At 40.8% G+C, this 14,263-nt stretch overlaps 1 protein-coding gene across 2 annotated transcripts in view; it reads left to right on the forward strand.

Moving 5' to 3' along the window:
- The window catches only part of fam184a (family with sequence similarity 184 member A), a 191,387-nt gene that overhangs the window by 115,722 nt on the left and 61,402 nt on the right, over positions 1 to 14,263 (forward strand). For both annotated transcript variants that reach the window (XM_034161841.1, XM_034161842.1), the window contains exons 10-13: positions 3,396 to 3,518; positions 4,609 to 4,770; positions 5,065 to 5,186; positions 12,623 to 12,773. In XM_034161841.1, the coding sequence (XP_034017732.1) occupies positions 3,396 to 3,518; positions 4,609 to 4,770; positions 5,065 to 5,186; positions 12,623 to 12,773 (558 nt within the window). The remainder of the gene's footprint in view (positions 1 to 3,395; positions 3,519 to 4,608; positions 4,771 to 5,064; positions 5,187 to 12,622; positions 12,774 to 14,263) is intronic.

The following is a 14,263-nucleotide window of genomic DNA, read 5'->3' on the forward strand; positions in this document are numbered from 1 at the left end:
GGAGGAGGAGGACTGGTCTTAAAATAGCTTCTTTGAAATGTGTTGCAGGCATCCATTTCAAAATGAGCAAATACGCGTATTTACACAAGAACAATAAAGTTTATCAGTTTGAACATTAAATATCTTGTCTTTGTGGTGTATTCAATTGAATATAGGTTGAAGAGGATTTGCAAATCATTGTATTCTGTTTTTATTTACATTTTACACAATGTCCCAACTTCATTGGAATTGGGGTTGTACATCTTTAATAAACATAACTTTACAGATCGTTAGATAATGTATCTGACATTGTCTAACTCATGAGAAGGAATAAAAATACAACTCTTTTACCAATCCATTACTATATATTATAAATAATTACCTTTGAGACAAGATTCCAAATGTGTTCTCTCCCACGATGAGCACAAGACAACTTGCAGCTGTAGATAATTTCTCTGTGATTCTGGGAGCGATGAGAGAATGGTTTCATCAGTCACGTTCTGAGAGCAAATTCGTCATCAGCTACAAAATGATATGGCACAGGGTTTGTTTTATATAGGGTGGCATCAAGCGGGACAAAGCGGGACGCATTGGCACGACGAATTGCGCAGCAGTGCAGGGATCAAATTTGTGCAAGTGTCAACGTGACTTTAGTGAAAGCAGTAGCTTCCTGTCATAACTAAAATGCAGATGATAGGAAAGGGGCACCAATGTTCCATCCACTGTCTGCTGCCAACATACAGAAATGTGTTCAAGAACTCAGCCTTTTCATAGCTTGAGGTTCAGACGTCTTATAAGACCCCCAGCTTCGCAGCTGGGATGTCAATGCAAGACCTTCTGGCACTTGAGTGAGGGGTGGAGAACAGTAAAAATAGAGTTGTTGTCCAAGGCTGGTCTCACTGTCTTGAAAGGACTTCTTCCACCACTCTCTGTCTCCAGCCAAATTCAGCCATGCGTGTCCCAGGTGGCAGGTGATGTCGTCCGCATTGTCTTTTCCACTCACGTGGTGTCCATTCAATCACGCTGATGGTCCATCTCTTACCCTTGAGGTGTGCAACATGACCGGCCCATATGTGTTTGTTCTTTTTATTGGTCGCAGTGATGTTGTTCACGCTCATCTGTTGCCAGGTCCAGGTGTTTCTTTTCTGACCTCGCAGGGTGATGCCGAGCATGATGCGCTCCATCTTTTGGTGTGCCACCTCGAGTTTGTTGGCGATGTTGTTGTTCAGTGGCCAAGTCTCGTCTGTTATGTCATCACAGGCACGATGTACTCGTTTATTACTTTCCTCTTGACACTTCTCATGATGTTGTCTACTTTCCCAAATGCCATCCATTCTAATGCAATCCTTTTGATCTTGGGAAGAAGGTCACCATCTCTTGCCAATGTGTGACCCAGGTAGACATAGCTGTCCACCGCCTTAATGGTTGTCCCATTTACAGTGACTGCTGATGGGATGATGTGGTTGTTGCACATGACCTTGGTCTTGCCTATGGGCATGTTGAGGCCGACTGGTCTGCTGGCGTTGTGGATATCAGAGAGCATGGCTTTGAGTTCCTGGGGTGAGTGAGCTATCAGGATGATGTCATCGGTGAACTCCAGGTGGGCGAGGTAGTCTCTGCCGATGTTGATTCCTCTGTTCTCCCAATTGATTTTCCATTGATGGCATCTTGCAAACAAGAGGTGAACAATTTTGGGGAGATGTTGTCGCCTCGTCTTGCTTCTCTTTCCAGCCTGATCTTGTTGCTGTCCTGTTGGACCCTTAAAGTTGCTGTAGCACAATTGTAAAGGTTATGAAGTAGTGCAATGAAGGCTGGGTCAACTCCTTGATTCTCCAGGGCTTTGAAGAGCTGGGTGAACTCAGTGATGTCAAAGGCCTTCTAGTAGTCCACAAAGGCAAAGCCGGTATCTTGTACTCATTGGCTTTTTCTTGCAGTTGACTGACTACTTGGATGTGATCAACTGTGGAGAAAATCTCAGAAGAATCTAGTATTAGCTCTTTTAGCAGCTATCGGTAACTTCATCCATTAGGTCCACTTAATGAATAATTGCTGAGAAAGTAAGTGGCTCAGAACATTGATGTCTACAGCAAGGTAAATCGGTAGGAGAACCGCTGCGCAGTCCCCAAAAATATGATTTAATTTTACCTGAACCCAGGTTAGGTGATTTGGACTCGAAGCTAATGACACGCTAGCAAAATGCATCACGGGCTAGACCATCTCATTTCAGAACCAGTGTTGCTGACCGAATGGTCCCCCCTAAAAATTGGTCTCCCTGCCTTCACTGCGCATGCGTCATTTCAACGCGTCCGTAGCGACTCACCGATTATCGCCTTGTTTCTGCTTAAAACAGCCTTGTTTCTGCTTAAAACTGACTTTAGAATGATTTAAGAGGTTTTATCTTGTCATCTGATGGTTAAAAATCACATTTTCTCTTTGATCGTTTTCGGTGAACAGACTTAGTCTCAGACGTGCTGCTGTGGTCCCAAATGATACATGTGCAATGAAGGCAGAGCGGGCCAATTTTTTAGGGGGGACCGTTCGGTCTGCGACACTGACTTGTAACTGTGTTGTATGGGATTTAGAACTGTGAAACTATCAGAAAATCATAGTTATGTCTCTGGTGTACATTTATGTGCTGAAATGGTCTGTTTCTCAAACTGACAACCACACCTGATCCTAATCCATCATCAATCCAGCATCCACTAACCATCCAGCAGGTGGCAGATATGTCTATGCAATATTACATAAGCAAAATAAAGATGTGTCCTCATTGTATGTGCTTTTTATTTGTTGAGTTGCAGCACACGGTGACAACAGTTTGGAATTACGTGAACTAACGGAAGGGGATAGACGGGCAGATGGACAGATAGATGAATGCATCCATTTTTATAGGAATTTCCCCACACCTAGCAACAAATTATTGTCTTAATCTAAAGTTTTTTTCTCAAGTGTGTGCATATTATTTCCTTTTGGCAATATTATTGTCACAACAGCATTGTTATCCTCTGTGCAGTTAGATAAGGATATGAATGATCAAAAACCTTTTGTGTTGAAAAAGGTTGTGTTGCTTTGTGACATGCAGCCTCGAGCCCTCTATGGTTCACCGCAGGAAATGGCTCATTACCGCTACAAACAACTTTATGGGAATATTAATCACGATTAATAACTTATTATAATTCCAGGCTCGACTGTTACAATTCAGTGAACATTAATTAATCAATGTGATGTTGACAGAGTATGAAGCCAGTTAACATAAAGACAGAATTTCAGAATCAGTCTTGTACCCACAGAGTAGCTGGTAATGCAGTTGAGGGAATTCCATACATGTTACACAGGACGTGAATTGTTTCATTTATCAGACATTTAACCGAATACAGAACTGTGTCATGATTTGTATTTCTCACTGGTTATCACAGAATCTAGAGCAGCAGTTTCAGAGGGAGCGTCTGTCACTGGAGGAGCAGAAGATTCTTCTCAGACAGCAGCTGGAGGAGCTGAGAGAAGAGCTGACGTCAAAACTAGCTGCAGCAAGTGAGGAGGTAGGACATGTAGCAGGACATGTAGCACATGACTGGTACCTTAAAATGCATTACCTCTGCCAATCTGCTGGTGCATCTGCCAGGTGGGGCACATCTGTGATCACTCTTGTCTGTTTGTATGTCTGAGTACAAGTTGTTTGAAAGTAATAGTTGAATCTTCACAAAATTTTGCAGGGCGCTGAATTTAACTTGTGACATTTATTTTAGAAGGCACAGAGCAACTCCTCAACATCATATTGGTCCCTGACAACTACAGCTGCCTCTGTGTGAAGCCACGGCCATAATGTCACAGTGCAAACTATGAGCTGATAACGGATCATTAGGATGGTTAACAACCTGTGCTTTGAAACAAAACCACATTACAAATACTAATAACACACTCCAACCTGAACAGGAAAAGAAAACTCACTCATTCCGTCTGCATCAGAGCGCACAGACGAGCGCACCACAGCACGCTCTGTTAGTCAGAGTGAACAGTTTTTATCTTACCTTTAGAAATGCTGCAAGGGACAAAATCTCAGTGTGGACTGTCGACCACCTGAAACAACTGCAGCTGATATGCATGTCACGTGCACTGTGCTCAGTAGACAATCTTCACGCATAGCAGTAGCTATAGCGGCTGGTAATTGAGTCATAGCAGTCACTAAACGTCCAGCATTTTATAGTACATGGACAGAAGTTTATATTATATGTTGTCCATGTCTCTCTTCTTTGCTGATTATGTGCTTGTGTCCTGACCAGAAAACCTCTCACTTCTGAGTGCTGTCTCAGTAGCAATGTGCAAGTGCTTAGCACATTGCACATATTACTCATATTACTCTTACTTGCACATATTACTTAAGATACAAGTGTATCTTAATAATAACAGATGACACACTGGATGATTTTATGTTGTCCTCCCAACACACTTATGACCAATTAGGACACTCAATCTCTTTTGTAAACTTAGATTTCATCACCGTTAAATAGCTGAAAGGGGCTTAACACCACCCAGAAGCCTTTGCACCACGTTATAGTGTAGATCATCAAGACAGGACCATATTATTTATTTTCTCTGCCTGTCTGCCTCCTTTCTGTCGCTCCCTGTGAGGTCTCACGGCTACAAGAGAAGGTGAAGCAGGGGGAGCAGGACATTGGAGCTGCTGAGGGACAAGTCTCCACACTGAAGGGGGCACAAGACAAATTGCTGGAGGAGCTGGATGCTACCAGGGCCCGGCTGAGAGAGACGAGCAACCTGCTGACTGCGCTACAGGTCAGCTCCCTCACACTCACCAAGACTTACTGTTATTACAGATCACCAGAATTCGATTTTTAACATAATGTGGACTTTGCTTTGATTTTTTTTTTTTTAAGTCCAACACAGATGTTCTTGATTAGCACTACCGGCAACCAGCATTTTGCATTGGTTGTCTGTAGTGCGAATACTAAAAACATTAACCGTCTTAAGATGCAGAATATTGAAAAAAATGCTAAATTGTTCTAAAAGTGAATGAGGTGACAAACTAAGCCCCTCCAACCCCCACACCATTCCCTCTCTGTGTCTCAGGGAGAGCTGGAGACCCAAACCCGTCATCATGAGGCCAAAGTTATCTCGACCAAAGAAGAGGAGAAACATAAAATGGACAAGATGGCTCTGGAGCTGGAGCTCAAATGGACTGAAACGCTCAGGTGTGTGTGTGTGTGTGTGTGTGTGTGTGTGTGTGTGTGTGTGTGTGTGTGTGTGTGTGTGTGTGTGTGTGTGTGTGTGTGTGTGTGTGTGTGCGCGCTCGCGCGAAACTGATACATAGAGAATGGGTACTGGTGATCTTGAATCGGGAGCCGCCTTAAACGCACACACTAACCCCTTGGCCACCGGCGTTATTCAGTTGCTCTTTAAATTATTTCCTGTTATTCCTGGTTATAACATTACGTCACTGCAATCATATTTTTGTTTTATTTAGAAAGGTAGAATGACGTGTTCTATTCCTGAATGTGTTATTTATTATTAATACAGTAAAACTCACATACAGTTGTATGTAAAAGTTTGGGCACCCCTGATGATTTTCATGATTTTCCTTTATAAATCATTGGTTTTCTGCATTAGAAATTTCAGTTAATTATATCATATAGCAGATGAACACACTGATATTTGAAAAGTGAAATGAAGTTTCTAATATTTACAGGAAGTGTGCAATAATTATTGAACAAAATTGGGCAGGTGCATAAATTTGAGCACCCTTGTCATTTTAATGATTTGAATATATTTAGCAGTAATTATTAGAACACAAAATTAGTTTGGTAAGCTCATTGACCTTGACCTCCTTACACAGGTGAATCCAATCATGTGAAAAGGTATTTAAGGTGGCCATTTGCAAATGTTTCCCCTCTTTGCATTTCTTCTAGTGAGTGGCAACATGGGAGCCTTTAAACACCTCTCAAATGACCTGAAAACAAAGACTGTTCAACATTGTGGTTTAGGGGAAGGATACAAAAACCTAACTCAGAGATTTCAGCTGTCAGATTCCAGTGTGAGGAACATAGTGAGAAAATGGAAGACCACAGGCACAGTACTAGTTAAGGTCCGATGTGGCAGGCCAAGAAAAATCTCAGATAAGCTGAAGCGAAGGATAGTGAGAACAGTCATAGTCAACCCACTGACCTGCTCCAAAGACCTACATCATGGTCTTGCTGCAGATAGTGTCTCTGTGCATCGTTCAACTATACAGCGCACTTTGCACAAAGAGATGCTGTATGATGCTGTAATGCAGAGTAAATGGTAAATGGACTGCATTTATATAGCGCTTTTCCATCTGCATTAGACGCTCAAAGCGCTTTACAATTACAATACAGAGGAAGCCTTTTCTGCATACACGCCACAAGCAGAGTCGCTTGAGGTATGCTAAAGCACATTTGGACAAGCCAGCTTCATTTTGGAATAAGGTGCTGTGGACTGATGAAACTAAAATTGACTAATTTGGACATAACAAGGGGCGGTGTGCATTTGCTGCAAAAGAACTCCAAAAAGAATTCCAAGAAAAACACTTGCTACCTACAGTAAAATTTGGAGGTGGTTCCATCATGCTGTGGGGCTGTGTGGCCAGTGCAGGTACTGGGAATCTTGTTGAGGATCACATGGATTCCAGTCAATATCAGCAGATTCTTGAGAACAATGTTCATGAATCAGTGACAAAGTTGAACTTGTGCCGGGGCTGGATCTTTCAACAAGGCAACGACCTTAAACACTGCTCAAAATCTACTAAGGCATTCATGCAGAGGAACAAGTACAATGTTCTGGAATGGCCAACTCAGTCCCCAGACCTGAATATTATTGAAAATCTGTGGTGTGATTTTAAGTGGGCTGTCCATGCTCGGAAACCAACAAACCTGAGATGTTTTATAAAGAAGAATGGTCCAAAATACCTTCAACCAGAATCCAGACTCTCATTGGAAGGTATAGGAAGCATTTAGAGGTTGTTATTTCTGGAAAAGGAGGAGCTACTAAATAATTATGTATTTTTTCTGTTGGGTTGCCCAAATTTATGCACCTGCCTAATTTTGTTGAAAGAATTATTGTACACTTTCTGTAAATCCTAGAAACTTCATTTCACTTCTCAAATATCACTGTTTGTCTGCTATATGATATATTTAACTGAAATTGCTGATCCAAACAACCAGTGATTTATAAAGGAAAATCATGGAAATCAACAGGGGTGCCCAAACTTTTACATACAACTGTATAATGGATTCAGGTGGGCCAGCAAATTTTCTCTGTTATAATCAAAATCCACTGAATGCAATTTGAGAATTTTGTTGTCATTAGTACTACTCACACATTAGTTATCTTGATGTTACAGTGATTGAGGATAAATGTTAATGAAATTAAGAGTTGTTTTTGTTATTGTGTTTGTTATGTTATTGTGTGTGGACCAAGTTCAAATATGGGTGGGGCTAGTAATTGTGATCGAGATATGTTTTGAATATAGTCTTTCTTGTTGTCAGATAGGGTTGAGATATAGTCATTTTTGTTGTTAGATATGGTTGATATACAGGTGAGCCCCATTAACTCGCGCATGTGTAAGTCATGATTTGGCTTTGCTCGTGGTCAAGTTATGGACCCTGAAATTTTAGTCTACCTTTAAAAGTCAATTTTGATTTGAGCCTGTTTGGGAGACATCGTCACAGCGGACAATTCTGGATGATGATTTCTTCTTCCTCCTCCGGCTGTTGCAGGTCAGCAATGAGGGCAGACGATTCTGTGTCGAAGATTCCTGAGTTTTTAAAGTTTTTAGATGTGACTCTTTAGATCCTTGCTGCTGGTTCAGATTGGGCCAGAATTTATACACGCGCCCACTGGGAGTGCTGCCGGGGCTGATGCCAACAACATTCTGACATCAGTAGTCAGTAGTCCAGACCCACAGAGTGCAGGTATCACTGCGGAATTGATATTTTGTGTCTACCAGCTTCAGATTATTAAACAAATCATTTAAATTACCTCTTGGTAGCTGGGAGTAGAAATAGTTTGCAATTTCAGTGTTTATATGAAACATAAATCATATACATTTTGGGAACTGTGTACTGTGTGTATTTCGTTAGTGTGCAGGTACCTCATGATTGGTTTCAGGTTGGCAAGCCGACTTTGACCTAATATTCTGACACAACATCATGATCACTGATATGTCACATGATGTGTGTTTGTTGGACATACAGTAGTGTTCAGAATAATAGTAGTGCTATGTGACTAAAAAGATTAATCCAGGTTTTGAGTATATTTCTTATTGTTACATGGGAAACAAGGTACAAGTAGATTCAGTAGATTCTCACAAATCCAGCAAGACCAAGCATTCATGATATGCACACTCTTAAGGCTATGAAATTGGGCTAATGGTAAAAAAAAAAAAAAAAAGTAGAAAAGGGGGTGTTCACAATAATAGTAGTGTGGCATTCAGTCAGTGAGTTTGTCAGTTTTGTGGAACAAACAGGTATGAATCAGGTGTCCCCTATTTAAGGATGAAGCCAGCACCTGTTGAACATGCTTTTCTCTTTGAAAGCCTGAGGAAAATGGGACGTTCAAGACATTGTTCAGAAGAACAGCGTAGTTTGATTAAAAAGTTGATTGGAGAGGGGAAAACGTATATGCAGGTGCAAAAAAGTATAGGCTGTTCATCTACAGTGATCTCCAATGCTTTAAAATGGACCAAAAAAAAAAAAAAAACAGAGACGCGTGCAAGAAAACAGAAAACAACCATCAAAATGGATAGAAGAATAACCAGAATGGCAAAGGCTCACCCATTGATCAGCTCCAGGATGATCAAAGACAGTCTGGAGTTACCTGTAAGTGCTGTGACAGTTAGAAGACGCCTGTGTGAAGCTAATTTATTTGCAAGAATCCCCCGCAAAGTCCCTCTGTTAAATAAAAGACGTGCAGAAGAGGTTACAATTTGTCAAAGAACACATCAACTGGCCTAAAGAGAAATGGAGGAATATTTTGTGGACTGATGAGAGTAAAATTGTTCTTTTTGGGTCCAAGGGCCGCAGACAGTTTGTGAGACGACCCCCAAACTCTGAATTCAAGCCACAGTTCACAGTGAAGACAGTGAAGCATGGTGGTGCAAGCATCATGATATGGGCATGTTTCTCCTACTATGGTGTTGGGCCTATATATCGCATACCAGGTATCATGGATCAGTTTGTATATGTCAAAATACTTGAAGAGGTCCTGTTGCCTTATGCTGAAGTGGACATGCCCTTGAAATGGGTGTTTCAACAAGACAGTGACCCCAAGCACACTAGTAAACGAGCAAAATCTTGGTTCCAAACCAACAAAATTAATGTTTTGGAGTGGCCTGCCCAATCCCCGGACCTAAATCCAATTGAGAACTTGTGGGGTGACATCAAAAAAGCTGTTTCTGAAGCAAAATCAAGAAATGTGAACGAATTGTGGAATGTTGTTAAAGAATCTTGGAGTGGAATAACAGCTGAAAGGTGCCACAAGTTGGTTGACTCCATGCCTCGCAGATGTGAAGAAATCATGAAAAACTGTGGTTATACAACTAAATACTAGTTTAGTGATTCACAGGATTGCTAAAAAAGCAGTTTGAACATAATAGTTTTGAGTTTGTAGCGTCAACAGCAGATGCTACTATTATTGTGAACACCCCCTTTTCTACTTTTTTTTACTAATAGCCCAATTTCATAGCCTTAACAGTGTGCATATCATGAATGCTTGGTCTTGTTGGATTTGTGAGAATCTACTGAATCTACTGGTACCTTGTTTCCCATGTAACAATAAGAAATATACTCAAAACCTGGATTAATCTTTTTAGTCACATAGCACTACTATTATTCTGAACACTACTGTAAGGGTGACAGTTGTGATGTCTGCGTCAGCATTAGCCACTTTGCGTGTATTGACACCTGCCTGCGTTTCAGCTGGTTGTGTTGTGTCGCTGCTCAAATTTCCACATCATCTGTCTTTTGGTGATGGTACAACAACATGATTTTGGTGGGAGCTGTGGTTGATTATCAGCCGTTCATCTCTGGGTAGCATCTCACTGTGAGCCTCAGGCTGCTGATGAAAATATTAAAATAATCCTTATCGTTTGTTTGTCCAGTTACATATGAGTTCTGAACGCAGTTGGACTATGGATACAAATGGCGGTCATTCCTTATTGGTTCATGGAATGTTTTTGTTGAGTTAAAGCCGGCAGCCTTCAAAGCAAACATATCTTCATTGTTTTATTTCAACTCTGTTACAGTGATGGACACAGGCAATATTACAAAAAATGTGACACTGTCCAACTACAGTCTCTTATGGATGTGTTCTTGCTCTGTTGAGGGTTTGCTTGATGTCAGTGTTTAGATGATTCATGGAATCCAGTGATGGTGTGTCCATTGATCGGTGAGTAAAGGTTCACTGATCTCTCCTTACCAACTGATCTGTGTCTCCGTGTGTGTGAGTATTGAACTTAAGAGATTCTTTCACCGACTGTGTTTTGACCATGAAAATCATGTTTCAGCTTGTAATGCTGAAAGATGTCTGGGAACACTTGATGGTGTCAAAAGCTTCCCACTGCACAAACGTCCTAGGTGATGTAGATACCTTTGCAAAAGGACAGAACTTCAAGTATTCAGAGCTCTGGTGGTTCTGGTCTGGACCTGGATGCAGTGACTGGTTAATTGATCAACTACACCGGTGTCGTAGTCATCACTGGTGTGATAGTGTGCCACGATATGGATTGTGTGAGAAATGTCTTCTCCAGAGCAGCCGCTGCAGACACCTGCCCTTGCTTCCTCTCCATGGTATCACTCTTCCAAAATCAAATAAACTTGCACAGCTTTCTCATAGACACCTGGAGAAATAAAACATAGTTGCCAGACACTGCAAAGCAAAGCTCTTCACTGTGTGAATCTGGGTTTTTCTTGCCTCAAAATGAGGCTGAACTGGAGCCCACCATAGGACTTGGGTTGGAGGGAGGGGCCTTGTTAATTGGACATGTACATACACATTTACAGTCTTACTTTTGCTGATTACCTAAGGAAAAATAATAATTGAGAAATGATCACAAAGCATTTTTATTTCAAAATTTAAGGTGCTCTGTTCAATAGATAAATGAAAATGTACAGCAGTTAATAAAACTCGGTTCTCATTGGAGTTTTTACATATCTAGTCAATAATGACTAGAATATTACTGGAGAAGCCATAAGAAATTACTTTTAATCAATATTATTATACAAATTATTTGACCAGTAGATGTCAGAATGATGACAGACTGCTGTGATGACGACATGCGGAGCAGAAAAAGAAGCCACTAGTGTGACACACATATCTGCCCTTTCACTGAACAACTTTACTTTGACAGTTAAACCAAACCCAGCTGAATCTAATGCAGCTCTGTGACCTTTTCTTTGACCAACTTTCATTTTTATGTTACCAACAAAAATGTGTTGTGCCTACCTGTCCCTTTGACTCTACTGTGTGTGCTCACGCGGTCGTATTTCATCAAAATTTACGCTTCAAACATTGTTTGAAGTAGATAAAAGTTGGTGTTAGTGTTAGGAGATGTGTATTTGTTGATAATCTGCACGTAGTACATCTGGGAAGAATCCATGTTTCAGGACACTACGGCTGTGTAAAATCTTTTTTTATATATATATTTGTGGGGGTTTTTGTTTTTTTTGTACAGTATTGAACCCTGTGCACTGTTTCATAGAGAAAAACCTACCTGGTGAACTGACAAAAAGAACTTTCTTTTTGTGTTGTTTTTGTGCAACATTGATAAATTCTGCTACCCACATTAGCTGGCAGCAGAATCTGGCATACGTTCTGTCAACGTGTATGCTAATTAAATAAATGTCCACGTGCAACTGGGATAAAGTTCTTCTTCAGGCAAAGGCCCAGTATTGACACCAGGCGAACAAGGCGGGACCTTGCCTTTCTCTGTTCGGAAAAAATAATACGACTGCAGGTTTGGCTGTCAGGAATAACACAAAGGGTTTTAATGACGCAGTACATTCTGGGTTAGAGAGAACTGAGTGAGGGAAGAGACCCGAAAATCCAGGAGGATGTGGTCGCATTTCATATATTGGTGTATCAAAAAGGGTGGACTTGTAACGCTCTGGTTAATTTTTATGAACATCAGATGAGGAGAGATCTATCAAGACAATCTTGATGTCATTTTAAAGCTTAGGATATTCTCTTTCCTGTGGTGTTATTTCATAACATTTGGTCATAAATCAAGGAACTTCTGGTCTGTTGAAATAATTTTGTCACGAGTGGACTCATTGGCGGTGGCGATTCAATAAACACAGTCATTTTTTGCCCAGATGTCTTTAAATATGGTATATTATAAAAGAACAGGTTCTTCAGAACATTTTGACACCAGTTCCATAGATTTTGCATAAAAATTGACTGAATAATGCTATTTTTCGCAAAAAGGTCAATTCCGAGAAAATCTACAAAAACATTTTGAATTCCAATATTCTATATTCTAATATAACTTCATGGGATGTTGCAAACCACGGTATGAAGGTGTTTGATGCCACCTTTTTTGCTCTTACCATTTGTAGTCCACAGTAGGATTTTAAATGATTTAAAGGAAGTACGTGGGGTTCATGTTGTGGTGCAGGCAGGAGTGTAAGAAGCTACGTGAGGAGCTGAGGGAGGAGCATGAGGAGGACAAGGCATCAGCATTGAAGAAGCTGGCACAAAGCAAGGAGCAGGAATTGAACAACGCCAGGGAGAGCTGGCACAGGAAAGTGGAAGACCTGGTGGAACAGGTAGGAATATGAACCTCTGTTACATATTACTTTCTAATTATAATATTTGATTGCAGCCTACAATATTTAACTGAAAAGCAAGAAAGATTAGAGATTAGATAGAACTTTATTAATCCCATGGGAAGACACCGTCTTGGAAATTGAGGCTTCAGGTTCCAACAGCACAGTTTGAAATTGTCAAGTAAATATTTTCACATTTAATACCCCATGCATAACTTTTATCTTGCACAGAAAGAGTCAAAATGTTCAGTCAAAATATATGAAAATATCAAATGTAAATTTTTGAAATAAACTTGTTGAAGCGAAAAACAAGTTCCTTTGATTCTGTACCAGTATTTGGAAGAAGTTCACTGTGACAATGTGACAGTAGCAGTGCAAAGGATTCTAGGAGAACTGTAATGATAGATAATTATGATGTTGTCTGTTATTTGAGAATGTTTTGTGCTGATTCTTGTGGTGAGCTTGTTAAGGTTAAGCAGGTAAGTGATTGTGATGTTAAAATCAATCAATCAATTTTATTTATATAGCGCCAAATCACAACAAACAGTTGCCCCAAGGTGCTTTATATTGTAAGGCAAGGCCATACAATAATTACGTAAAAACCCCAACGGTCAAAACGACCCCCTGTGAGCAAGCACTTGGCGACAGTGGGAAGGAAAAACTCCCTTTTAACAGGAAGAAACCTCCAGCAGAACCAGGCTCAGGGAGGGGCAGTCTTCTGCTGGGACTGGTTGCGGCTGAGGGAGAGAACCAGGAAAAAGACATGCTGTGGAAGGGAGCAGAGATCAATCACTAATGATTAAATGCAGAGTGGTGCATACAGAGCAAAAAGAGAAAGAAACACTCAGTGCATCATGGGAACCCCCCAGCAGTCTAAGTCTATAGCAGCATAACTAAGGGATGGTTCAGGGTCACCTGATCCAGCCCTAACTATAAGCTTTAGCAAAAAGGAAAGTTTTAAGCCTAATCTTAAAAGTAGAGAGGGTGTCTGTCTCCCTGATCTGAATTGGGAGCTGGTTCCACAGGAGAGGAGCCTGAAAGCTGAAGGCTCTGCCTCCCATTCTACTCTTACAAACCCTAGGAACCACAAGTAAGCCTGCAGTCTGAGAGCGAAGCGCTCTATCGGGGTGATATGGTACTATGAGGTCCCTAAGATAAGATGGGACCTGATTATTCAAAACCTTATAAGTAAGAAGAAGAATTTTAAATTCTATTCTAGAATTAACAGGAACCAATGAAGAGAGGCCAATATGGGTGAGATATGCTCTCTCCTTCTAGTCCCCGTTAGTACTCTAGCTGCAGCATTTTGAATTAACTGAAGGCTTTTCAGGGAACTTTTAGGACAACCTGATAATAATGAATTACAATAGTCCAACCTAGAGGAAATAAATGCATGAATTAGTTTTTCAGCATTTTTCAGCAAATGAAGAAGCAACATTTGGTACCATGACACTAAATTGTATCTCCCAGACTGACTTCCCCCTCTTGTT

The sequence above is a fragment of the Thalassophryne amazonica genome, chromosome 21, assembly GCF_902500255.1.
Source record: "Thalassophryne amazonica chromosome 21, fThaAma1.1, whole genome shotgun sequence".
Taxonomy (NCBI): domain Eukaryota; kingdom Metazoa; phylum Chordata; class Actinopteri; order Batrachoidiformes; family Batrachoididae; genus Thalassophryne; species Thalassophryne amazonica.